This window comes from Dermacentor silvarum, chromosome 7 (genome assembly GCF_013339745.2).
Source record: "Dermacentor silvarum isolate Dsil-2018 chromosome 7, BIME_Dsil_1.4, whole genome shotgun sequence".
NCBI lineage: Eukaryota > Metazoa > Arthropoda > Arachnida > Ixodida > Ixodidae > Dermacentor > Dermacentor silvarum.
The window spans coordinates 156,692,844-156,719,292 of record NC_051160.1 but is presented as its reverse complement, the minus strand read 5'-3'; the positions used below and the strand labels follow the sequence as shown (position 1 = coordinate 156,719,292).

Here is a 26,449-nt window from a genome sequence, read left to right as displayed (position 1 = left end):
GTGCCGGCGCACCTGATTCCAATACACCTCAGTTGCTTGGCCTGCCAGACGTCGGTGTTCTTGGAGGCAACGGACGCCGGAAGGTTCGCCACGTCCGGAGAGGCACAAAACCCGAAGCCAGTCATGCAGGAGTCTCACCTGTCTCCAGCATTCCGATTTCCATATCTTGGCTATCCGCTTCCAATGCCCCGAAGACGGCTCCAAAAAGCCGAAGAAGGCCACGAGCTCCTTGGGTACCGAGTTCACCTTGAGGCAATGGGGCAAAACACGCGCCCGGCATGTGATGAAGGCAATTGCGCTGACGCAAACCGTTGCCTGACTTTCGGGGGAGTGCACATTTAAAAGGTTACCCAGCGAAGAAGAGATGCATTGCAGTAGAGTAGCAGTCTGGGTCAGTTGGTACATACTGAATAGTAAAAACCAGTCAAAAGACGAAGGACAGAGAAATAGACGTGGCACACACGACGACTGGGTGTGTCGTCGTGTGTGCCACGTCTATTTCTCTGTCCTTCGTCTTTTGGCTGGTTTTTACTATTCACCGTGTTTGGGTCTGGGCTCCGATACGCCGACGAGGACTTAGCGAGAAACTCTTACGTCGCTATTTCGGACCATATAAGATCATCCGACGTATTGGCGAACTGGACTATGAGGTCGTGCCAGACGGTATTTCGCAATCACAGCGGCGCCGCGCACGACCTGAAGTCGTGCGCGGCGCCGGGTCGGGGGTTGTAACGCCCCCTGAGGCCGACCTAACCCTCCCTTTTGTTTAACCCATTTTCTTTCCTTGCGCATTTGAGTACTGCAACTAAGATCTAAGACGCGCAATCGTCTCTACACTCGCAAAAAGCGCAATTTTTTTGCCAATTTTCCGTGAAGAAATTGAAATTAGTGCTGTTTAGATGGTATTGCCAAACTGTTTATCAAAAGGTCAACGTTTTATGTAGATCTAGCTAAAATATTCTATCATCCCCAGTGGAAATCCGTCCTATGCCGCCACCGTAAAATGCCGTGGCGCCATCTGTTGAGTAAACCTTAAAGCACTTTCTAGGCTCTCGGTGGCGTCTCAGGCCACCGACCTCAATATTAACGACAAGAGAGCGCCGATACTTAGTTCTCAGCTAGCGATGAGGTGAAGCGATGACTGATTGTACTATTTATTCTTTGCGGTCACAGCAGAGAGCAAGTTGCAGGAGCGAATTAAGATCGAAGCGGGCAGACTGATTGCTGCCATGTTGTTGTTCCCGCTGTCCCAATCGCTGTCCCCAGCGGATGTCGTCGCGCTGACTTCCGGGCGACAAGCGATATTTTCTGGCTGGCCAGAAACCGGCGACGCGACCAGCGGCAGCGACGGATCGCCCTCCACGACGGCAAAACCTGTCGCTCGTCGCCGTCGCTGTCGCTCGAAAATCGCGTGCATGCTGTTGGGCCTTAAGGCATCAGAGGCAAGTTCATGACCACAGAAGAAAAGACGCCAGGAAAGCCTGCGAAGTGCAGACAGGTGGACGGTGAGCCATGTTGCTGTTGCCACTTCCGCGCCAACTTGCACACGAACTCAGAATGCTTACTTGAATAATTAGGAAAATTTTACCACTAATCTTTTTTATTAATCACTAAGTAAATAGGCCTACTTTAGGGCACGTATTATAATTTTGAGATTGATTGTAAGTGAGCTGTCTAGGCAGAAAATAATTTCTTAAAGGATAATTAGTGAAATTTGAGTAATTCCTAGACTATGGATTTTGATTTCTCGTGAAAAACATGTCCGCCTGCGAAAGTAGTAAAGCTTAGGATTTCTGTTGCATGCCACAAGCGATTTTTAGATATTCCGCTAACTTAGAAAAGAAATCACACGCACGCTAATGTCGGCTCGTAGGTACTTATAACACACATGTACCTCTTAATGAAATACTAGATATCTAACGACTTCTTTGATTTTCTTATATTTGTTCTATTTTGTCTATCCCATCCTTGGCCCACTGGGTTGGTGTCACTTGTGTTCCAATGTGAGACAACAGGTAGATAAGCCATAAATGTGTTTTCATTTTAAACGCGAAGCATTTCTTGGCGAACATTTGCTACTTTGGCAGTATCTATCTATCTAGCCGCCTACGACTTTGTGCTCTCATGGTCGTTTCGTAAACTTGGTATGTGCCAAAATTGGCATACTATAACAGAAGTACATGACGAACGTAAATGGTATGTAATGACATGAATGTCATGACATGCGTGTCATGTAGGTCATGAAACAACCGCCTACGTCTTGGTGCTCTCATGGTCGTTTCGTTAACATGGTAGGTACCAAAATTGTTATGTATAACAGGAGTGTATGACGAACATAAATGGTATGTCATGACATGCGTGTCATGCAGGTTATGAAACAGCCGCCTACGTTTTGGTGCTCTCATGGTCGTTTCGTTAACTTGGTATGTACCAAAATTGGCATATGACATTAGTATATGACGAACATAAATGGTATGTCATCAAATGAATGTCATGACATGCGTGTCATGAAGGCCATGAAACAGCCGCCTACGTCTTGGTGCTATCATGGTCGTTTTGGTAGGTACCAAATTCGTACAGTATAACAGGAGTGTATGACGAACATAATGATAGGTCATGACTTAATGTCATGACATGCGTGTCATCTAAGCCATGACAATGACCAAGCGAAAAATATTAACACTCAAAAACCACTAAGTTTTTCCATAGTTTCGTTAATAACCAAGATTAGGTGTTGCATGTCGCTGCTTTTGAATAGGAGGCTTGTGTCATCTGCATACAAAATATAACTTGGATCGTTGCTCATAGTTGCTATGTCATTAATATATAGCAAAAACAATAATGGGCCCAGGATACTTCTCTAGGGGGCTCCTGTGGTTATATTCGGGCAAGTAGACACGTGGTTTCCTATCACCACACGCTGGCATCGATGTTGTAGGTACGTTTTTAGGAGGAGCGCTGCGATTCCACGAATACCATATAATTCCAGTTTTTCCGAAAGTATTTCATGATTGATCCGATCGAACGCCTTCGAATAGTCTACAAATACACCGATGCAGAATTCTTTGTCTTCAATGGACTCAAGAATTAATTCTTTTTGCTTTAGGAGAGCTATTTCTGTGGACCTGTTAGGTAGGAAGCCATACTGCGATGAAGTAATCAAGTTAAATTTCACGCAAAACTTCATTAGTCGCTTATAAATTATCTTCTCCAAGCCCTTGGAAAAAATGGGTAAAATCGAAATTGGCCTATAGTTAGCTATGTCATTTCTGTCACCACTTTTAAAAATCATGCTGACTTTAGCTACTTGCATTAGTTTTGGAAAGTGACCTGAAGATATTGATAAGTTATATACATAAGCCAATATAGGGGCTATTATTTAAACCACGTGTTTACTTGGAGCTATCTCAATACCATCAATATCGCGTGCTTTGCTGTATTCAACTGAGTTAAATATGGACAAATATGTTGAAATATAAAATGCGTTACAACTTAGTACATGGAGCACCGCAAATTGCCTGTTAATAAATTAAAAAAAACGAAAGCTGTGTTGTTCCACGCGCGTCAAAGTTCGCTTATTGTACAAGCAGTGATAAAGTTCAAAAACTGTAACATTGAAATAGTTGATACTGTAAAAACGCTTGGAATACTTTTCAATAAAAACATGAGCTGGGATCCTCACGTTAGCTCAGTCATGTCTCGCCTAAATAGGTGTGTTGGTGTTCTAGCAAAATTTCGCTCATACCTTCCCGTATCCGTAAAATTGTTAATTTATAACACACTGTTCTTATCACATCTTAACTATTGTTTCCTGGTTTGGGGAAGTACCACATCGTCTAACATTAGCAAACTGCATGTGCTACAAAAGAAGGCGTTACATCATATCGCTAGTGCTGATTACAATGCACACACTGCTGAACTGTTTCATCAGCTTAAAATTGTTCCCGTGCCCAAACGTTACGAGTATTTTCTATGCATGAGATAGAAAAAATCTGTACATAACTGCGAGCATGCATTTCTTAGCATATCGTCGCTGAAAACGAATACCATTGTATATCCATTCCGCAGTAAAGAGTATTGGCATGTGCCATTTTGTCGTACTCAGCATGGGCGTTAAATGTTACGTCATGCACTTGCAGTTCTGTTAAACAGACTAATTTTCCAAAACATTCATGTGGAAATGTGCAGCATACGTAACATACGAGAGTATTTCATTCCATGATGTCAGTGCTATTTTTTCCACTGCTGTTAGTGTTTTTTATGTATTTATAATTATTGTCAAGCTGTTCGTATTATATTACACTGTATAACACTAGAGGTTGACCTGCAATGATAAACAATTAAAATGCCTTGCATATTGTAGCCCTTTTTGTATGCCTTGTATATGGGGGCTCGGGCGCTTCTCAAGTGAATTTTAGTAGGACGTTCTGGCGGGCTAGTTGGTTCATAGCTTTTAGACGTTTATAAACTGCGCAAAAAAAAAAACGAAGACACAAGAAAGAAAACACACACGACACCAGCAGTGGTGTCGTGTGTGTTTTATTTCTTGTCTTCGTTTTTTTGCGCAGTTTATAAACGTCAAGTGAATTGATTTTCACTTTTTGCCCGAGCATTCCCGCATTGTGATGATGCAAATAAACTTCAACTTCAACTGAAATGGGTTCTGACGTGGGCAATAAGTGAAGGAAACACTAAATTGTGATGGTAGAAATCATAGTCATGAGCACGACTCAGCAAAAATGACCATGACTCCAGCGAAAAAACATTAACACTCAAAAACTACTGAAATGGGTTCGGACGTGGGTACTAAGTGAATGAAACACTAAAGGATCCTGGTAGAAGTCATAGTCATGAGCATGACTCAGCAAAAATGACAATGACTCAGCGAATAAGTTCACACTCAAAAGCCACTGAAATGGGTTCGGACGTATGTACTAAGTGAAGGAAACACTAAAGCATGATGGTAGATGTCATAATCATGAGCATGACTCAGCAAAAATGAGTATAAATCAGCGAAAAATGTATTGCACTCAAAAGCCACTGAATGAGTCCTGACGTGGGCACTAAGTGAAGGAAACACTACAGTATACTGGTCGAATTTATAGTCATGAGCATGACTCAGCAAAAATCACAATGTCTCAGCGAAAAAAAAATTAACACTCAAGAACCACTGGAATGAGTTCGGACGTCGGTACTAAGTGAAGGAAACACTAAAGGATGCTGGTAGAAGTCATAGTCACGAGCATAACTAAGGCTTTCGCCCTTAGGTCTCTTAGGTGTAGCTAAAGGGACTCCTGAGGATTCATGACATGAATGTCATGGCATGCGTGTCATGTAGGTCATGAAAGCGCAGCCTACGTCTTGGTGCTCTCATGGTCGTTTCGTTAACATGGTAGGCTCCCCGCACACTGCTTCGCATAACATCGATTCCCACAGGGCGTGGGATATGCCGGCTTATTTGTTCTACTTCTCTGTTATCTGTGCACGCACATCTCATAAGACATGGTTCTCTCGACGAGCAACGTACATATTTTACGGCCTTGCGACAGAAAACAAACAGCTACAAGCGACGCCGCCACGTTCGTTTCATCAGCTACTGCTTTTACCTTGTTAACTCAAATAAGTTTCGCGTAATTTAGATTCCAACATGCCTTTGTGTCTGCGTGCTTTTTTATATTTGTAAACCAGTGCAAAAACTACTGGAGTGTGCGAGCGTGTACATCTGCCATGCTCGAGGTAGGGTAGGCAACCTTAGCTGCCATGTTTGTGCTGCACGCGCCATCAAATTAACCGCAGTGGATCTTCCGTAAAATACTTCTGGTTCTAGTTTTATAAGGCTACGACCGCCTGAGATTATGCGCCCATTTTCTATTGCGCAGGTCTGCAGCATGGTGGTCCTTTCAACCGCTGCCGCTTGGACAGCAGCAGGAGGTGTGTACAGATGGAAAGATTACTTTGTACGCAACATTGGCGCAGTATTTCCTGACATCGCATATATTGTGGCCGTGCAGTGACGGTGAAGAATGTACCCTGGTCAGTGCTGTGAGTTAGGAATTGTGTTATTAGTCGAACGTGTGCGCAGAAGAATAAGCAGCAGTCCAGTCACAGCGATAGGGGCGAGCGAACCCACGGGCCATATTCGTCGGCTTTTTATGCATGTATCGCCGTACAGTTCACTGGCAGTATCACCGTATTAAGCGCTGGTGCTCGCATGCATTCACAATGTACACCATTATTTACGTCGCGCGCGAAGTATGATTAGACAAGACTCTCGCTATAAGAATCGGTGACAACATGAAAATAAGATCCCACGCCCTGTGGGAATCGATGTTATGCGAAGCAGTGTGCCGGGAGCCTACCATGTTAACGAAACGACCATGAGAGCACCAAGACGTACGCTGTAGAGATGGGCAAAACGGCTCACTTCAGTGAGCGGCTCGGAACGGCTCAGCTCACTGAAATGAACCGGTTCATTTGAACGGCTCACCGGTTCACTTAAACGTGGAACCTGTGCTATGCATATTATATAGTTATGTGGCTTTGAAAAAAAAAAACGATATATGCTAATTTAATAACCGTGTTATTGGTATTTTCGCTATGTTTAGAGAATATTTTTACATATATTAAAAACGTGAATTTTTAGTTGTGATGAAGCTTTCTTTTCTGATATTGGGGATAAGATGCTTATGATACTGTGACAGGCAGAATGCGACGTACTTTTTCAGAAAAAAAATATTTAACTTCATCGTCATTACAGAAGCTTGTCCGTTTTTGTGGTACTTTAAAATCAACTTTTGTCAAACTAAGAACACAAAATGATTGTACATTATGTTTCAACTTTATTCATTTATTCACATACGTACGTTCACTATATATGAGTAAGCTGTAACGCCATGCAAAATGAATGTAGAAATCATATCTTGAAGTACAATACAACAATCATACGAAAGTTCCACAAAACTGCCGCACGTACCTTTCGTTTTTTGTTTTTTTTTTACTCTTGAGTGCACGCGCGATACTGGCGATCATGCCATCATACACCAGGACAAAACAAAAAAAAAGAAAAAAAAAATGAAGTTCTATTATAAAACAACAGATCATTGGCCTCATTTTATTGACGTGCTAATGATACACGCTCAGAAAATGCCCTGAAGTGGATGTCATGGGCGACATTTTCATGACTACACTAATTAGCACAAATGAAGACCAGGACGTAAACTGTACATTCACCTCTTGTCGTTAAAGGGCCCCTAAACCACCCAGAGGTCGAAATTTAGTTGTGGTGTTGCAGTTTTGCACGAGTCTACAACGAACACGTAGCCGCGAGAATTTTTCGAAATGGTGCCGTAATAGCGGAGTTACACGCGTTTGATGACCGAAAAACGGCCCTCGCTCGTTTCGCTCTTTCCTTCGCTACTCTCCTCATCGGCTGGTCTCCCCTCCTCGCCGAGTTCTTCTTGAAAGGTCACGTGACATACGTCATCGCCAACGCGCTTCTCAAAACACTGCATACTTCCGGTCACGTCCACGCTAGCGGCACATATACCGACGGCGAGCCGCGGCCGCCAGTGCCGTAGAATGTCTGCCGCGCGAGAGGTGTCCAAAGTAGACGTTAGTTCGGCCGGCGCCCCGCCCGCTGCACCATCAATGGCCCAATCGCGACCGCGAACCTGCGCGCCTCCGCCACCGGCAACGAAAACATCAGCTGCAGCCGGGAGACGACGGACTCGACTGTGCTCGCATCGCAGCCGACGGCGCCGCTAATATCAGCGTATTTTCTTCTTGTGTACAATTATTGCGGAAGGCGATAACAACGATAAGAAAATATTGCGGCTTGTGAGCGTCGCGTATTTTGAACGCAAGCTAGCACGCCGGCTGCGCCCCACCCCCTCCCCTCCCTTTTTTTTTTGCTCTTCGTGCAGAATCGGTTTATTATTTAGTAAAAATGATTGCGAACGATCTCGTAAAGTCCCATCGAATCTGTGCCACGTGCAATTCCACAAAGTAGACGCAAGGCCTTTTGTGCAATGAGGAAATATTTATTTTGCTCTATATAAAAGCTCGTTCCGCGCTTTTTGTGCGTTCATCCAACGTTGTGACACCAGCAGGTAAGGCAGTAGTTCCTGTATGAAGCTCCACCGGACGGCACCAGCTGAAAAAAAAAAGTAAATTACAAGCATGTCACATTTGCAAGCACGTAACAGCATGTTACAAGCATGAGTCATTTTGGTATTTAGACATAGGTATATTGCGTGTAGAGACGAAACGTGCGAAAGCGGTGAATGGGCGGCATTACAAACAAAAGCAATTCGCTTTTACATACATGGCGTAGAAAATACCCGACTCATCCCAAACATATATGAAAACATCTGATTTCAAAGCGTTCCCCAATTTCCGGGCATTATTTCCTGCACTTTGGCAGCACAAATACACTGGCGACTTCGCGTTTCCAAAACTTGGCCTCGGGCGACGCGACGGTACGCTACATACATAGAGACGAACGCAACAGGCACTCAAGACAAATGCGTGGGTGCAAAGCCCTTTTTCAGTCCTTTAGAAGACGGAATTTTCGAATTACAAGTTTCTGATATGTTCGTCGGCGTTATCTTTCGCGTGTTCTGCCGGCGTCAGCAGCACACCCCATGTTATCACTCTTGGCAATCGCCCATCGCGTTTTCAACAGGCGTGAGTACCGAAAGAAGGTATATGTTGTTGCGGAGCCACAAAAAACGTCACAGACTTGTCCCTCTAAGATTCATTACACGCCAAACTAACTTTATCACCATGGCCGAGCTGCTTATCGCTAACTGCGTCACAGCGCGCTGTGCGGCCAGCGTGCCTCAAAAGTACCCCAGAAAGTAACGAAATTACTTTTCAGTAATGTCTGGCGTCAGAGAAAGCAGCACAAACTTCTCCTAGCAAGATGCACTAGACTACACACCACGGCTGAGTTCTCGCTAACTGCGACACGGCGCCCTGTGCGGCCAGTGTGGCTCAAAAACCGAAATAAGTTACAATAGTCCCATAGGAAGCATCGGAAACATGTCTCAGCACGATTCATTAACTCAAATTAACTGCGCCAGGATGGCCGAGCTGTTTTTCGCTAACTGCGTCTTAAGTCTCGGTCCCGTGCCGTAAGCCTAATTGCGTAGTAGACTGTGGAACAAGATTTCTCACCTTGCCGTAGTCCAATAGTGCAGTGGTGTCTTGTCCCAGTGCAGAAGGAACGCAAGAATACGCCGAGAGCCCAATAAACCAGGTTACATTTAAAAAAGAAAAAAAGAAGGAGATAGACGGGTCGCCGCGCGCGAGCGCTCAAACGCGCTCGCAGCCATCCTCGCTGGCTTCGGGGGAGTGTCTGGCGGATGACGCATGTATCTGGCGCGTCATTGATCTGTGGCTAGGTAAGGCAAGGAACATAAGTCGCAAAGCTTGAGTTCATTTATACGCAAAACGTTTTAGTTTTTGCGGCAAAGAATTAAAAAAATAAATCAATGCCTGTTAACTTAAGTTCACTTTCTTTTTTTTTCGATGCTCGCGGCAGCTAACGTTCGGTGTCAAAAGTATAGCGTGACGTATGGTGACGTGTTTCCTGTTGCCAGTTTTTGCCGAGTGTCCCCTCTTGTTGAATTTCTTTCTCTATGGTCGGTATTTCATTTCAAAGCGCCGTCCGTTTTAGCTTTGAAGGGAACCAGAAAAGGCCTAGCGACGATATCGGCGCCGTCGAGCGATCAGCGGCGGTGAATCTGCGCGACACATATGAGTCCCGGTCTCATCTCTCTACGTACGGCAAGGAAATCTTTTTTTTTTTTGTGGCACTCCCGCAGTGCGTAGCGCTGCAACGTTTGGCATCGTTGATCGTGACGGCATTCTGAACTAGATGCGCGTTTACTTGAAATGTTCAAAAAACAAATGTCACAGTTTCGCCCTAAGGGCGAAGCAATGAATGCGATAGCAACACAGCAATGTCATACGAAGTAAGGTGAGCGGGTTTAGTAGCAATATGAATTGTAGTAAACATGAGCTGATTAAGTAAGCAGGTGTGCTGCGGCGTAAGTAGACCGACATGAAGAGAGACTCGATGACCACGAGAAGGCCCGTGTGAAACGGTGGTGTTGATGAGAAGCGCTTCCCGTGGGCAGCGCGTGCGATAAGGGACACACCTGTAGCTCTGCACTGCCGATCCGGGCAGCATTGCATGTGTAGCGTGCGTTGGAGAATGTGGCCCGACTATTGCTAACTGAATGAACAAGCGTGGTGGGAGCGCGCACAAACAAACGTGAATAGATCACACTGCAGACGACTGTCAAAACGCTGGCAGCAAGCGCATATATACGCCGCAGCGGCGAAGGTACGTGCGGTCTATCCCGTCAACGGAAACTGAGCGGCGAATGCACGGCGCATAGCCGTGTGGAGATAAGCGACGGTGCGAGCGAGCGACGAGCGCGGTTGTTGGCAGAGTAGAAGTGCGCCCCCCCCCCCCCCCCCGGTCCCTCCAGCGCTGGCTTCCCGCTTCCTTGCTTGCGCGTGGGAGATTGAGTGCGTTCGCTCTCCGTGATAGCGCGCGTCCCCGCACGCTTCCGCTCGGGCATACGGCGCGCGGCGAAGATTTTATCTATAGGGAACCTCACGGCGACGCCGACGGCAGAAATCCGGTTGAAGTGTCCATATAATTGCTATCGCAATAAAAATATCTGAGATGGTTTAGGGGCCCTTTAAAGACACGGAAGACCATCTTCGAAGTGTTATTGGACCAGCTCACGATGTGCGATCGGTGAGAATTGTGCGACATCGTTCGAACAGCAGCAGGCAACGAACGGTACCATCCTTTGCCAATTAAGACTTCTTTACTTCTCCCCTCGATGGCATCGGGTGCCACACCATAAGACGTACAAAAAAAACCAAGGGGACTGCTGCGCACAACACACACTGCGAGCGAGTACCAGTAGCGCGAGTCGGCCCACACCGGCCACCATTCGTCGGTCAGAAATGGAAAAACATCGAAACCCAGCAGAAGACCCAGCTCTGACGGAACGGTTCGGCACGGCTCATTCAAGGAGAGAGAACCGGCTTCCTCCCGCCGAAAGAACCGCCGCTCACTTACTGAACCACGGCTCCCTCGGTCTTCAAAAGAGCGGCCCGCTCCTGAGCGCTCAGGAGCGAGCCGGATCTTTTGAAGAGCGAGGGAGCCGAGGCGAAAAGAGCGGCTGGCTCCTGAGCGCTCACGAGCGAGCCGGATCTTTTGAAGAGCGAGGGAGCGGTGGTTCAGTAAGTGAGCGGTGGTTCTTTCGTTCTTCAGCTGAAGGCGAGGGGGTGAAGGCAACTCTTGCGAGGAAGGGTGGGAGGGCAGTTGCTTTCTCGTACCGCTACTAGATGGCGCGGAAGTCGCATCCAGCAGAACACCCGGCTCTGACGGAACGCATCGGCATGGCTCTTTGAACGCGAGAGAACCGGCCCCCTTTCTCCAAAAGAACCGCCGCTCATTTTTACTGAACGACCGCTCACTCGCTCTTTAAAAAGAGCCGCTCACAAGATCCGGCTCGCTCCTGAGCGACCCATCTCTAGTACGCTGCTCTTTCATGACCTACATGGCAGTCATGTCATGGTATTCATGTCATGAGCCTCAGGAGTCCCTTTAGCTACACCTAAGAGACCTTAGGGCGAAAGCCTTAGTTAAGCTCATGACTATGACTTCTACCAGCATCCTTTAGTGTTTCCTTCACATAGTACCGACGTCCGAAGTCATTCCAGTGGTTTTTGAGTGTTAACTTTTTTCGCTGAGTCATTGTCATTTTTGCTGAGTCATGCTCATGACTATAAGTTCGACCAGCATACTGTAGTGTTTCCTTCACTTAGTACCCACGTCATAACTCATTTGAGTGGCTTTTGAGTGTTAATCTTTTTTGACTGAGTCATTGTCATTTTTGTTGAGGCGGCTGTTTAATGACCTACATGACACCCATGTCATGACATTCATGTCATAACATACCATTTATGTTCGTCATATACTCCTGTCATAGTATGCCAATTTGGTACATACCAAGTTAACGAAACGACCATGAGAGCACCAAGACGTAGGCGGCTGTTTCATGACCTACATTTACACGCATGTCATGACATTCATGTCATGACATACCGTTTATGTTCGTCATACACTCCTGTTATACTATACCAATTTCGGTACCTACCAAGTTAACGAAACGACCATGAGAGCAGCAAGACGTAGGCGGCTGTTTCATGACCGACATGACACAGGTCATGACATACCATTTATGCTCGTCATATACTCCTGTCGTAGTATGCCAATTTTGGTACATACCAAGTTAACGAAATCACCATGAGAGCACAAAGTCGTAGGCGGCAGTTTCAACCCCTACATGACACCCATGTCATGACATTCATGTCATCATGTCATACCATTTAGGTTCGTCATATACTCCTGTCATAGTATGCCAATTTTGGTACATACCAAGTTAAAGAAACGACCATGAGAGCACCAAGACGTAGGCGGCTGTTTCATAACCTACATGACATGCATGTCATGACATTCATGTCATGACATACCATTTATGTTCGTCATACGCTCCTGTTATACTATACCAATTTTGGTACCTACCAAGTTGACGAAATGACCATGAGAGCACCAAGGCGTAGGCGCTGTTTCATGACCTACATGACACGCATGTCATGACATACCATTAAAGGGAAACTGAGACATCCACCCAAATGTAGCAGTTTGCTACAATGGAAACCCAACCGGGTTCCTCGAAAGAAAGCCTCGCAGTTGAAGAAAAATTCGTCCTGGTCGGGGACTCGAACCCGGGACCACCGCCTTTCCGGGGCAGCCGCTCTACCATCTGAGCTAACCAGGCGGCTAGCAGATGGCAGGGCGAAGTCGAATTTGTCGACAACTCGAAGCAAAGGCAACTGTATGACGTAATAGTTCAGCGGAAATCCGCTAGGTGGAGATAAGTAATTAAAGGGAAACTGAGACATCCACCCAAATGTAGCAATTTGCTACAATGGAAACAAAACCGTGTTCCTCGAAAGAAAGCCTCGCAGTTGAAGAAAACTTCGTCCTGGTCCGGGACTCGAACCCGGGAGTTGTTGTACCAAGTTGTTGAACTAGCAATGAGAAAGGTGCAAACTCAGTATACTTTAGTCATGGGCGACTTCAATGCAAAAGTGGGAAAAAAGCAGGTTGGTGAGCAAGCAATTGGCAACTACGGCATCGATTCTAGGAATGCAAGAGGAGAGATGTTAGTACAATTCGCGGAAAGGAATAGGCTCCGAATAATGAGTACCTTCTTCAGGAAGCGCAGCAACAGGAAGTGGACCTGGAAAAGCCCTAATGGAGAAACAAGGAATGAAATAGATTTCATACTCTCTGCCGATCCAAGCATAGTACAGGATGTAGAAGTGTTAGGTAAGGTTAAGTGCAGCGACCATAGGTTAGTGAGGTCTAGGATTTCTCTCAATTTGAAGAGAGAGAGAGTGAAATTAGTCAAGAGGAAACAGGCCAACCTAGAGGCAGTAAGGGTAAAAGCAGACGAATTCAGGCTGGTGCTTGCAAACAAATATGCAGCTTTAGAAAAGGAAGATAAAGACAACATAGAGGTAATGAATGAAACCGTAACTAGGTTGATCTCAGAAGCAGCAATTGAAGTGGGAGGTAGGGCACCAAGGCAACCAGTAGGTAAGCTCTCCCAAGAAACAAAGGACCTAATAAAGAAACGACAGAAGATGAAAATGTCCAACTCAAGAGATCAGATAGAATTCGCTGAACTGTCAAAACTAATCAACAAGAAGAAAGTAAGGGATATTCGAAATTATAACGTGGGAAAGATTGAGGAAGCCGTAAAATATGGACGCAGCATTAAATCAGTAAGAAGAAAGCTTGGCATAGGACAAGGCAAGATGTATGCACTGAAAGATAAGCATGGTAATATCATCAGCAATTTCGATGACATAGTAAAAGCAGCGGAAGAATTCTATACTGACCTGTACAGTGCCCAAAACAGCCAAGCTACTTTCATTCAAAATAGTGATCAACCGGATACAGAGGCTCCTTCTATAACTAGCGCTGAAGTTAGAAGGGCCTTGAAAGACATGACCAGGGGAAAAGCTGCTGGAGAAGATGGAATAACAGTAGATTTAATCAAAGATGGAGGAGATATCATCTTGAAAAGCTTGCGGCCCTTTATACGCAATGCCTCACAACTTCATGTGTACCAGAGAGCTCGAAGAACGCCAACATTATTCTAATCCATAAGAAGGGAGACGTTAAAGAACTGAAGAATTACAGACTCATTAGATTGCTTTCAGTAGTGTATAAAATATTCACCAAGATAATTTCCAATAGAATCAGGGCAACACTTGACTTCAGCCAACCAAGAGAACAGGCTGGCTTCAGGAAGGGATATTCTACGATGGATCATGTCCTTGTCATAAATCAGGTAATCGAGAAATCTGCGGAGCACAATCAACCTCTCTACATAGCTTTCATAGATTATGAAGAGGCATTTGATTCAGTAGAGATACCATCAGTCATAGAGGCATTGCGTAATCAAGGAGTACAGGAGGCATACGTGAATATCTTAGCAAACATCTACAAGGATTCCACAGCTACCTTGGTTCTCCACAAGAAAAGTAGAAAGTTACCTATCAAGAAAGGGGTCAGGCAAGGAGACACAATCTCTCCAATGCTATTCACTGCATGCTTAGAAGAAGTATTCAAGCTCTTAGACTGGGAAGGCTTAGGAGTGAGGATCAACGGCGAATATCTCAGCAACCTTCGGTTTGCAGATGACATTGTCCTATTCAGCAACAATGGAGACGAATTACAACAAATGATTGAGGACCTTAATCGAGAAAGTGTAAGAATTGGGTTGAAGATGAATATGCAGAAGACAAAGATAATGTTCAATAGCCTGGCAAGGGAACAAGAATTCAGGATCGCCAGTCAGCCTCTAGAGTCTGTAAAGGAGTACGTTTATCTAGGTCAATTACTCACAGGAGACCCTGATCACGAGAAAGAAATTTACAGAAGAATAAAATTGGGTTGGAGTGCATGCGGCAGGCATTACCAAATCCTGACTGGGAGCTTACCACTGTCGTTGAAACGAAAAGTGTACAATCATTGCATTCTACCGGTGCTAACATATGGGGCAGAAACTTGGAGGTTAACAAAGAAGCTTGAGAACAAGTTAAGGACCGCACAAAGAGCGATGGAACGAAAAATCTTAGGGCTAACGTTAAGAGACAGGAAGAGAGCGGTGTGGATCAAAGAACAAACGGGGATAGCTGATATTCTAGTTGACATTAAGCGGAAGAAATGGAGCTGGGCAGGCCATGTAATGCGTAGGATGGATAACCGGTGGACCATTAGGGTTACAGAATGGATACCAAGAGAAGGGAAGCGCAGTCGAGGTCGGCAGAAAACCAGATGGGATGATGAAGTTAAGAAATTTGCAGGCGCAAGTTGGAATGCGCTAGCGCAAGACAGGGGTAATTGGAGATCGCAGGGAGAGGCCTTCGTCCTGCAGTGGACATAAAATATAGGCTGATGATGATGATGATGATGAAGTTAACGAAACGACCATGAGAGCACAAAGTCGTAGGCGGCTGTTTCATGACCTACATGACACGCATGTCATGACATACGATTTATGCTCGTCATATACTCCTGTCATAGTATGCCAATTTTGGTACATACCAAGTTAACGAAACGACCATGAGAGCACCAAGAGGTAGGCGGCTGTTTCATGACCTACATGACATGGATGACATGACATACCATTTATGTTCGTCATACACTCCTGTTATACTATACCAATTTTGGTACCTACCAAGTTAACGAAATGACCATGAGAGCACAAAGTCGTAGGCGGCTGTTTCATGACCTACATGACACGCATATCATGACATACAATTTATGCTCGTCATAATGTCCTGGCATAGTATGCCAATTTTGGTACATACCAAGTTAACGAAACGACCATGAGAGCACAAAGTCGTAGGCGGCTGTTTCATGACCTGCATGACACGCATGTCATGACATACCATTTATGCTCGTCATATACTCCTGTCATAGTATGCCAATTTTGGTACATACCAAGTTAACGAAACGACCATGAGAGCACAAAGTCGTAGGCGGCTAGATAGATAGATAGTGTCAAAGTAGCAATTTTTCGCATTAAAAATTCAGGTAGAGTATGCGCTTGTGCATAACCACAACTTAATTCATATCAGGGACAATCCGGTGAAAATCCACCACCAACAGTAGAACAATGTACGCATGACAATATTTTTAATGAAAAGCCTCATGCAGGTCAGCGCACGACGAGATAATATTTTCATAGATAGCACGTTTTGTTGAGTGCGGCAGAATATCTCCAGGGAAAATATTTGCATGATAGTGATATTCACGGTGTCCTGGAATTGCGATCAATAGGTACTAGAGATGATCTGTAGAATATCTACTCGCAACGCTTAATGCAGAAGCGTGGCGATTATTTTCCAAGTGCAAAAGAAAACTATGCCACAGGTGCAGTTCCATAATCTTCTATTTTAATCTAATGAATGAATGAATGAACCGTTATTTGAAGCAGTGACTTGTCAGGAAATTATTATTTGTGAGGTGTTGGCATAAATCGGTCATTCTAGAAGGCAGTCAGCTTAGGGGCTCCGTAAATGTTAGAGGTGCACTCTTGCTTTAGTCCCTTCAACCTTCAAACAGACCTTAATAATATTACGCATTGGTGCGAGCTTTGGAAAATGAAACTTAACATTTCTAAATGCAAAACAATGAGAATTTCCCGTAACCATGCGCCTTTTCGTAGCTACTCGTATTCTTTGAACGTAGTCCCGCTTGAATCTGTTGGTTCTTATAAGTATCTTGATGTACACATTACCAACTCTTTGTCATGGGCTGATCACATTGATTACGTAGCATCCAAATCCATTTGTATGCTCAGTTACCTAAAACGTACCTTTTCCCTTAAACCATGATCATTAAAGAAACAATTATATATCACTTACGTCCGGCCATACGCTTCATCTTTATGGGATCTCGGCCAGGTAACACATTTTATTTTTATTTATTTTATGTTCTATACCCTCACGCCTAGGCATTGCAGAGGGGAGTGGGTGACAGTGTATAGGGTGCCCCACGTAACTTGAGCCAAACTTTAAAAATATGCGATTGCGACGTAGCTGGACAAAGCCAAGGCATCGCTTGGAGACATTCAGATTTTTTTTGCATTCCGCCTAATGAGATAATTAGTCCTAATTAATTAATAAAGTTCTCAATTATTATAGTTAGGTGAAAAGTGTCAATGAGAAGATTGTAGAGCAACATGAGAAAACCCGATACAGATTTCTGTTGCTCAATACGTGCTACATAAAAGTGTTTTTCCGAGTGTGAAAGATGCCCGCAAATACACGCAAGCTTCCGCGAGCGGCCAGTTTACCTGCCCATCCTTACCTTCACATCACCCATAACCTGCACCCCTTTTATGTCCATGAATTATAAACAAGGTGACTCGTTCAGTTCACCGAGGATACTGGTAAAAAATCGAGGGTTCAGTAATGATTCGCAAGGCTTCCAATTATTGCATAAGCGTTAATGTTCTGCCGCGCATAATTCTAGGGGTGTGCGAATAGGCGTTTTTAAGATCGAATCGAATACGAATAGTCTGTGAATACTTTTCGAACAATGAGCAGCCCTTATCACAACTGATATGAAGCGATGCTCACATTGTTCACATCTAGAAGTCATAAAGGTTGCAAGTTTCGGTCATTGCATAGCACGTTATGAAGTGTTGTTTATTAAAAGCACAAATGGAGCGTTAGAGGAAACACGGAGTTCCTTCGCATGCACGGGACTCTTCAGACAGTGCGACTGATAGTATTACTTCTAAAGTATGGCTACCTAAGCAATGTAGCCTGTTCCACTGCGCACGTTCTTATGCTTGAGAGAGAGAGAGAGAGAGAGAGAGAGAGAGAGCAAGGAGAGGAAAGGCAGGGAGGTCAACCAGAAGAGCATCAGGTTTGCTACCCTGCACTAGGGGTAAGGGAAAGGGGAGATAGAAAGAGAAAAATAGGGAGAGAATGAGCACTGAGTACACGTGGGACGATGTACAGGGACACTATAGGCGGTCTCTTAAACCGGTGCACTTCAAATACAGTACTAATGCACGCAACGTTTTTTGTGCCAGTGACGGGTGTAGCTACGGTCCGAGTATCTTTGACTCAGAGAACGGCCTCGAGTCCAGCCGGTTTAAAATTGTCCTGAGAGAGAGGCGTTGTACGTCGTAGCGAGGACAGGTACACAATAGGTGTTCGATGGTTTCCTCGCACATACAGGAGTCGCATATCGGGCTCTCGGACATTCCTATACGATGTGAGTAAGCGTTCGTGAACGCCACTCCCAGCCACAAGCGGCACAGCAGGGTTGCTTCGCCGCGGGAAAGGCTAGATGGCAGTTGTAGCCGTAGCAAGGGGTCCAACTTATATAATCGGCAATTGAATGCACTTGAGCTCCATAAAGCTTGTGACGTTTTGCGTGCAAGCAGACGAAGTTCCCTGGCAGTGTCCGTCCTTGTCAATGGTATTGTACGCGTCTGGGTGTCTTCGTGGGCAGATCGGGCAGCCCTGTCAGCAGTGTCGTTGCCGATGATGCCACAGTGAGCAGGAGTCCATTGGAAGACTATGCTGTGCCCTGTTTCCAGAGCATGGTGATGTACTTCCCTGATGTCGGATATCATCTGCTCGTAAGTTCTGTGATGTAAGGCTGACTTGATACTGTGAAGGGCTGCCTTAGAGTCACAGAATATGACCCATTTCTGTGCCGGCTCTCCGGTGACGTAGGTCACAGCTGCATGGAGGGCTGCAAGTTCTGCCGACGTAGATGTAGTCATAAGTGACAATTTGAATTTAACTGTAACTTGCTTGGCTGGAACGACGAATGCGGCAGTTGAGCTGGTAGGTGAGGTCGAGCCGTCGGTATATATATGTATGTAGTCATGATATGTCTGGTGCATTAATAGGAGCGTCAGTTGCTTCAGAGCCAGCGATGGATGATTGGCCTTCTTAGTGATTCCGGGAATAGAAAAATTCACTTGAGGCTGTCGCAGGCACCACAGGGGAGATGAAGGCTTCGACGCCGGTGTAAACGATGACGGTATACACTCTTGATGGGCGCTAATCACTTTTGAAAAGGTGGCTTGAGGTCTCTCCGCTGGCAGGGAAGCTAAGTGATCGTCGGGGATCCTTGACAGATGACGAATGTGCGCTCTGAGGGAGTCGGCAGCTACGTGTGTCTGAATCGTATGGTCTCTCGCGATGGCTATTGTTGCTGTTGTTGAGGTGCACCGAGGCAGCCCTAAACACGTGCGTAGGGCTTGACCTTGTATGCTCTCAAGAGCGCGAATGTTCGTCTTGCATGTATTTGACAAAACTGGCAGACTGTAACGAAGGAGTCCCAGGAACAGTACCCTGTACAGCTGCAGCATAGAATGGACTGGTGCACCCCAGTTTTTCCCGCAGAGAAATTTGAATACCTGTGCAATAGCAAATAACTTCTTCTTCAGGTAGACGCAGTGAGGGGTCCACGAGAGGTTACGGTCGATGATGACACCCAGAAAGCGATGCGTCTTAACATAGGACACATGCTTGATGTTTATGCTTTGCCTGCGAGGGTGAAAACTTGCCTTACTTTTGCTCCAATTTAATGTTTATTTGGGCGCAGTTGCCGTTTTCAAATAGTATTCGAGAAATATTCCCGTGTACGAATAGATACTGTTCGATTCGAAAACCGAATCGAATAGGACACTATTCGATTTGTTATTCGAAAGTATCGAATATTCGCACATCCCTACGTGACATTACCCATTGCATGCGTTCAATTTACTACAAATACGAACTCCGCTTGACTCGCTTTTCTCTCGGGACACTAGGAAACATAGTGCATAAGGCCGCATAACGCTTCCTACTTGACGAAGAATGTTCTTGCAAAGGCTGTAATTCTTGCACATACATTTAACTTCGCATGCGAATTGGCTGTAATACTTTCCCTATTTTTAGAAAATGGGATCTTGATGGAAGTTTTAGTTCACTTAGGACAGCGGACTAAATTCTGCGTCCTTGGTAAAACACACCTATAACGCTCTGGTGAGCTTGATTACGAAATGTAATGCAAATGCTGGAATTCACACGCTCTGTACTTCGTATTCACGTTTCTCATAACCTCTATCTTATTTTCGCCTAATGTAAACAGACTTCCTCGTTCAGTCCCTCCCGTGACACCGGTGAAACATATTACAAATGTCGTATAGCGGATGAAAATAGGGAGAAAGTGAGCGTTAAGTAAATATTTGCAAAGATGATAATTAAACCAGAAATACAGTTTTTCCACGCTTTACACTTGTCATGCAACTCATTTTTATCAAATATAAACTTGGTGTGGTGTAGGGTTCTCTCGGAACACTGTGAAACAGCCGAGAACGGCCGTATGGCGCTTTGTAGCATTTGCATGCATTCGCAACAGGACGAGGCACTTGTATGCATTCACAACAAGATGAAGCATCTGTTGCAAATGCAACAGATGACTCATGTATGCACTGTCTGCATGGATGAGCATATCCTAATGGAATGCGAAGGAATTCACCCACTGTGACCCGTAGGTAACGTATGCCTCCCAGAAGCGCTTGGACTTAAAGTGTACGGAAGCATCGACCGGTCAGCCGTCGAGTTAAGCAAGATGCATAGGTACCGGCATATGTTACAGGCATAAGTTCAATGTAGATAGAGTATTTTTGAGAAAGAGAAAACAGATTAAGGAGATGCATACAGAAATGCCAGAATAAAAAAGCATGTATGGCATACCTGATTAACTCAACAAGCTGGGGGGGGGGGGGGGGACGATTTCGCACTAGGAAACGGGAAGGAAATGGCAAAAATAATCATCGTCATTGAAGGAATATTTCGTGCGCTGTAATTGATTAACGCTCTTGGAAATTCGCACACATATACGCAAAAACATGTGTCTTATTAAAAATTTTATCTTTGTGTCAGGTAGAGTATTTTTGTAAATTTATTTCATTACATAGGGGGGGGGGGACTATGTAATTCCAAGATAACCCAAGACAATTTAAGACAATCTAGAGACACGCAATAAATGAATAGGCGACAAGAATAAAAATGTGGTGGAACAGCAACACTCAATGAAGCATAATGAAGAAGCGCAACATAATAAACAAAACAGAAAAAAAATCAAACACATTACGGTGAACGGAGCAGAACTAGAAGAAAAGTTACGCATCGCATTCCTTTTTTAGAAGTTCATGAAAATTTGATGTATTCATTTTAGTTGCGATTGTAGGAGGCAGCCGGTTCCACTCAATAATGGTTTTGGGTATGAATGATTTCGCAAAAGATGAAGTGCGGCATGTGAGGCGTTTGATCTTGAAAGGATGGTCACGGTGTGGAAAGACGGCTGAGGGTGATTGGAAGAAATCGTCATGAAGCAACGGATGATGGTAAATTTTGTGAAAGAGTTAAGCGAGCAAGTTGGCGACGATGGGAAAGGTTATCAAGACCCGCACGAGCTTTTAACGCCGTGACGCTAGTGAAGCGCTTGTAATCTAAAAAAAATGAATAATCAGGGCAACAAGGAAACTTCCTGCGAGGTTGGTAAAATACGCAATTACTGGAACACTTGCATAAGTAATTTTCTACAATGCTTGTAATAACTATCCACACTTGAAACTTTCGGTACTTGCCACCCATAACATAGCTCCCATTCTCTGCAAATACAGATGTGCTGCTACGTTGGTCTGTTCAAGGAAGGAAAGAAAGAAACTTTATTTCAAAAAGAAAAATTAGGCGAGCGTGGTTTGGCCCTTAGTCCAGGGCTCCACTGGCGCGAGCGGCTCGCTGGGCTTTGCCCAGGAGAGTCACTTGGCTCTCCTTTCCATCGTCCGCAAGCCATGCCTCCCACTGCCTATTTAACATGAGTGGTTGTGATGTTATGTATGGTCTAGTAATATGTGAAGGCCTTTCCAGGCACTCCCATGTGATATGTTGTAGTGTGGGTTTGTTGGAACACCATGAACAGACGTCCATATATCTAGTTGGACATTTTACTGAGTTGATGCAGGTTGGGGAAGCTGTTTGTTTGAATGCGCCGCCAGTCCCTACTCTGCTGTCTGTTAAGGCCCTTGTGTGGATGACCGTAGACTCTGCGTTCCTCCAGTTTTTGTAGAAGAATACCACGAGTGCTTGGAAGAAGTTCCGCGCAAGGCCCGGCCGCAGCTCGGTTGTTGAATCCTCGAGCTAGCCGGACACCAGATAATGTCGTGGTGTTCTTTCAAGGTTTGTCCCAGAATTCTGCGTACCATTTTGGGTACCGTCCCATTGAGAAGCAGCCGACATGCCGTCTGCGAGTCGGACAGTATGGCTGCCGACTCGTTTCTGGGTTCCGCGTATGCAATGGCCATGGCTATTGCAGCCGCCTCTGTCGCGCACGTGGATCGAGTTACGACTGTGGCCGTTATGATGCGTTGTTGTTGGGTAACCGCTAGCGTGTGAGTCTCTCTACTGGCTCTCCTAGCGTCTGTGTAGTACGCGGCCGAACCTTTCCCAAAACGATTCCGCAGGGTTACAGCTCATGCTCGTCTTCTACCGGCATGGTATGTTGGGTGCATATTCTTTGGTATTGGTGCCACCGTGATATAAGATCTCGTGTCCCTGTCCAGTAGCACTGTATCCTCGTCGCAGTATAGTGGTCGCGGTGTGAAACCCAGCTTTTCTAGGACTGCACTCCCCTGGTTCGCTGAGCTGAGCCGCTCTCTTTGAGCTATGAGGACCGCGCTCGCATATTCCTCAAAGGTGTTGTAGAAGCCTAGTTTCTCGACTTTCTCGTTATTAGCACTTTCGGGGATGCCAAGCGCTGCCTTGACGCTTTTCCTTATGATTGTATTAACTGGTTTCATTTCTGGTTTGTTAGTGCTTGGTACGGGAGTGCGTACGTCACCCTGCTAATTATAAAGGCGTGGACCAGTCTGATCGTTTCTACTTTAGTTAGCTCATCTTTATTGTTAGCTATCCTCCTTATCATACCGGCTACGTTCCCTGTTGTTCCTCTCAACTTTTGGATGGTGTGGGTTGTGCCTGCGTTCTGTTGTACCCACATTCCCAGAATGCGCAGCGTTTTCACCTCCATGACGGGACGTCCATGGAGGTGGATGGTTATCGGTACAATGTCATTTTTTCTCGCGTATTTAGCGCTGACTCTGATCAGCTCGGTCTTCTCAGGCGAACATTTCATCCCTGCTCCGTCTCTGAAAGCCAGTATCTAGTCTACTGCTCTCTTTAGTGTGTCTTGTTTCTGCGAATACGACCCTCTTCGCGTCCAAAGGGTTATGTCGTCCGCGTAAGTAGCGATGCCTAAATCTGGGTCCTCCTGTAGTTCAATAGCGAGCTTACCCATGGCCACATTGAAGAGGATAGGAGAAACGATAGCTCCTTGCGGGAAGCCTCTGTTCAGGAGGTCAAAAGGGTCGGACCTAGTCGACCCCAAACCTATTGTCGCCGTTCGGTGCGTCAGGAATGACCTAACGTACGCGTATATGCGACGGCCACAGTTTATGGACTCCGGGCCTTCTATGATCGAGTAATGTGAGGTTGTGTCAAAAGCGTTCTTCGTATCGAGCGCCCGTATAAAATTGTCACTCGAGCCTCTGATTGGGTGCAGGACGTCGTACTTCTGATGGTGCGTTCCATCTGTCCTAGTTTGGCAAATACAAGCTGCGTCTGCTGTACTAGGTATGCTATCGACTCTGTTTGTGGTTGCTGCGTTGTCGTGGGCTGCATAGCGGGTGCGTTCGCCGGGCCTGGCGTGTTACGCCAGGCCCCCCGAAGAATGTAAGACAGCACTCTGAGAGTCTCCCAACATCCGAGCCTCTACCAGCTCCACGCCCCGGGTGCTAAAAGAAACGGATGCTTTCTTTGATAGTCTGACGAAGTGGGCGGCTCTATACCGTGGATGACACTTTCCTGGTTCCTTCGCCTGGTTTGACATAGACATTGACCGGGTGCGGTCTTCCGTTGATCTTCAAAGACGTGACGCCCCTCATTGCCATCGCGACGGTCGTATCTGGGGTGGACGCTAGTGCTATTTTGGAACCCGGCCGGATGCGGAGAATAAACTGGTCCCATCTGATTTTTCCTCCGCAGGCATCCCCTATTGCGTCGGAAATCGCTTGGCTGGTCATATTCCTCAGTGACAGTCCCTGGTTAGGTCGGAAGACCACTTTCAGATCGTCCTTGGGTAGGGGCGGGGGCCTGTGTCTTGCGGGTCGACCCCGGTGTTCTGGTATGGTGGCCTGCTGTAAGCTTGCTGTCCGCGGAGAAGTACCCTCCTCGCCGTAAGTTTTGCTCTTTTGCCTGTTTCTTCTTTGCTCTGAGCGATTGGAATATCTTCCAACCCTTCTCTGCGCGGTCAGTCTCCTTTTGGGCGGGAAAATGCACGTTGGCGTGCGCGGACGTCATGGTGCAATTCCCGGGCGGTTGTTCATCGTCCCGGTATTTGGCGGCAAAGTCCATAACCTCTTCGCTCTAAACCAGTGTGGTTTGTTGAGTCATTGGCTGCGATTCCTTAGTCGAGGTCATAGTCGTCGCGGTAACTACGGCGAGGTCGTCGTTGCCGTCTTCGGGCGCGCGTCTCCCGGCGTCGCCGCCGCTTCCCTACTCAAGGTAGAGGAGGCTTCACATGGGCGAAATCACAAAAGGCCGCTAAATCGTGAAAAAATGGTCCGAATTCAGTGAAAGTGGTGTTCACCGATCTCGGAGCACTTCCCCTACAAGCAGGTGACAATTTCCGGACGGTTTCAGGGGATGAACCACATGAAAAAGGAGATCATGCGGAGCTCGATGTGCACGCGTCTGCAGTGGTCGGCATCCAGTTCGCGTTTTTTCGGTCTGTTCAAAGGGAGCTAAAAACAATTATAAGCTTTAAAAAAAGCCTGCAAAAAGAAGAAAACAAGGGTTTAGGAATTTTCATTCATGGCGTTTTAAGCAACACACTCGAAAATGTTCCTGTACATCACCCCTAACATGCCCCAGCATTCCCTTTAATGATAAATTCCTAGAATTATGTAGTTTTTTCAGGAGACTGTGAAGACAGACATATAATGTTTTCGAGCGCTTCACACTGTATAACTCACCTTCAGGCCGGTGCATTTGCGTAGTCGTCGTGAGCTCCTGGCCCCAAACTTTGTTTATTTGGTTTGTTTTCTTAACATAGGTCGCGTGACGGTGTGCTACGCGAGGCCCACATCGCATCACTGAAAGGTCCCCAGAGTGGCCCTTATACAGCCATAGTTTTAATACCACTGCCATGCAACGTGTGCGTACCGCGACAAACCCCGGAAGACTTGTACGCATTCGCAGCCTCCTTGCATTGAACGCCTCTAATAGGCTGTTGACTGCAACACCTCTGGTGTATGGAGCGGTCAGCGCAGGTACGACCTCATGCCCTCGGCAACAGTTTAGTATGGTCTGTACTGTTCGACTTCGCTCCTGTGCTTTAGTCGTTGGACAAAAGTGTCACTGTATATAGTCAACCGTTGCATAAAATACTCGTTGCCTCATTCTTCACTATGCGTAGGCCCCATACGAAGAGAAAAAAGGCGGATCGTTATGAGCATTGCTCAATATCTGTGTTCTGCATTAAATTTGTCACGTGAATGTCTTTGTTGCAGTGGGAGCTCTGCTCGGATTGCTGACCCCATGCTGCCTGCTGTGCGTGATTCACTGCCTAGGATTCGGTTCCGGCGGAGTTGTGGCAGGTTCCCTGGCCGCCTGCGCACAGTCCTCGATTGGCGACGTCTCCGAAGGGAGCTTGTTTGCGTGCTGCCAGAGCTGGGGAGCCGCGGGATGTCACTGCGCAGTTTACATCACACTCGCCGCTCTCGGAGCAGTAGCCGGGTACTACACCGCCAGTGCCGTCGCTGCGGCTCTGTGAAATCTACGCATGCGTCGCCACTGCCCGTCAAGCAAATGTAACGCATGATGAAAACAGCTGATGGATGGCGACAAAGATGCCGTCACTTTTTGAATGCGTAATAAAATGTTCTGACCTCGCAAGTTGTATGTTTCGAACGCTATATGCGACATACATTCACGAAGAGAAATGCGGGTGTAAAATATTGTGGCAGAACCAATCTCACGATGACGGTCGGAGGTAATAGGAAGGTTTAGAATCAGGTCTAGCGCTTATGGTGCCCCAACGAGCGACCGCTTTGCGTTCGGTGTCTGCCACGCCGGGAAGGTGCTTGAGAATAGGGTTCCCGTCTGGCATTAGCGTCACGCGATCGCAGCGCTTTTCCTGCACGCGGAAGGAGAACGAAAACATGCCAGAGAAAAAAAGCCGGCAGATCCCACGCCC

General features: G+C 46.0%; 1 protein-coding gene and 1 long non-coding RNA gene across 2 annotated transcripts; one reads left to right on the top strand and one right to left on the bottom strand.

The window, feature by feature from the left end:
• The first annotated feature begins 1,325 nt into the window (after positions 1–1,325).
• On the top strand, positions 1,326–26,140 carry LOC119458611 (uncharacterized). Its single transcript, XM_049671307.1, has 3 exons — positions 1,326–1,505; positions 5,880–5,931; positions 25,764–26,140. The coding sequence occupies exons 1-3, from the start codon at positions 1,451–1,453 to the stop codon at positions 26,065–26,067; spliced, it is 411 nt and encodes a 136-aa protein (XP_049527264.1). The 5' UTR covers positions 1,326–1,450; the 3' UTR covers positions 26,068–26,140.
• LOC125947028 (uncharacterized) lies at positions 8,019–9,345 on the bottom strand. The gene is made up of 2 exons (XR_007468081.1): positions 9,178–9,345; positions 8,019–8,152 (listed from the first exon to the last, which is right to left on the bottom strand). It is a non-coding gene; the product is annotated as an uncharacterized LOC125947028 (long non-coding RNA).
• Positions 26,141–26,449: the final 309 nt, after the last annotated feature.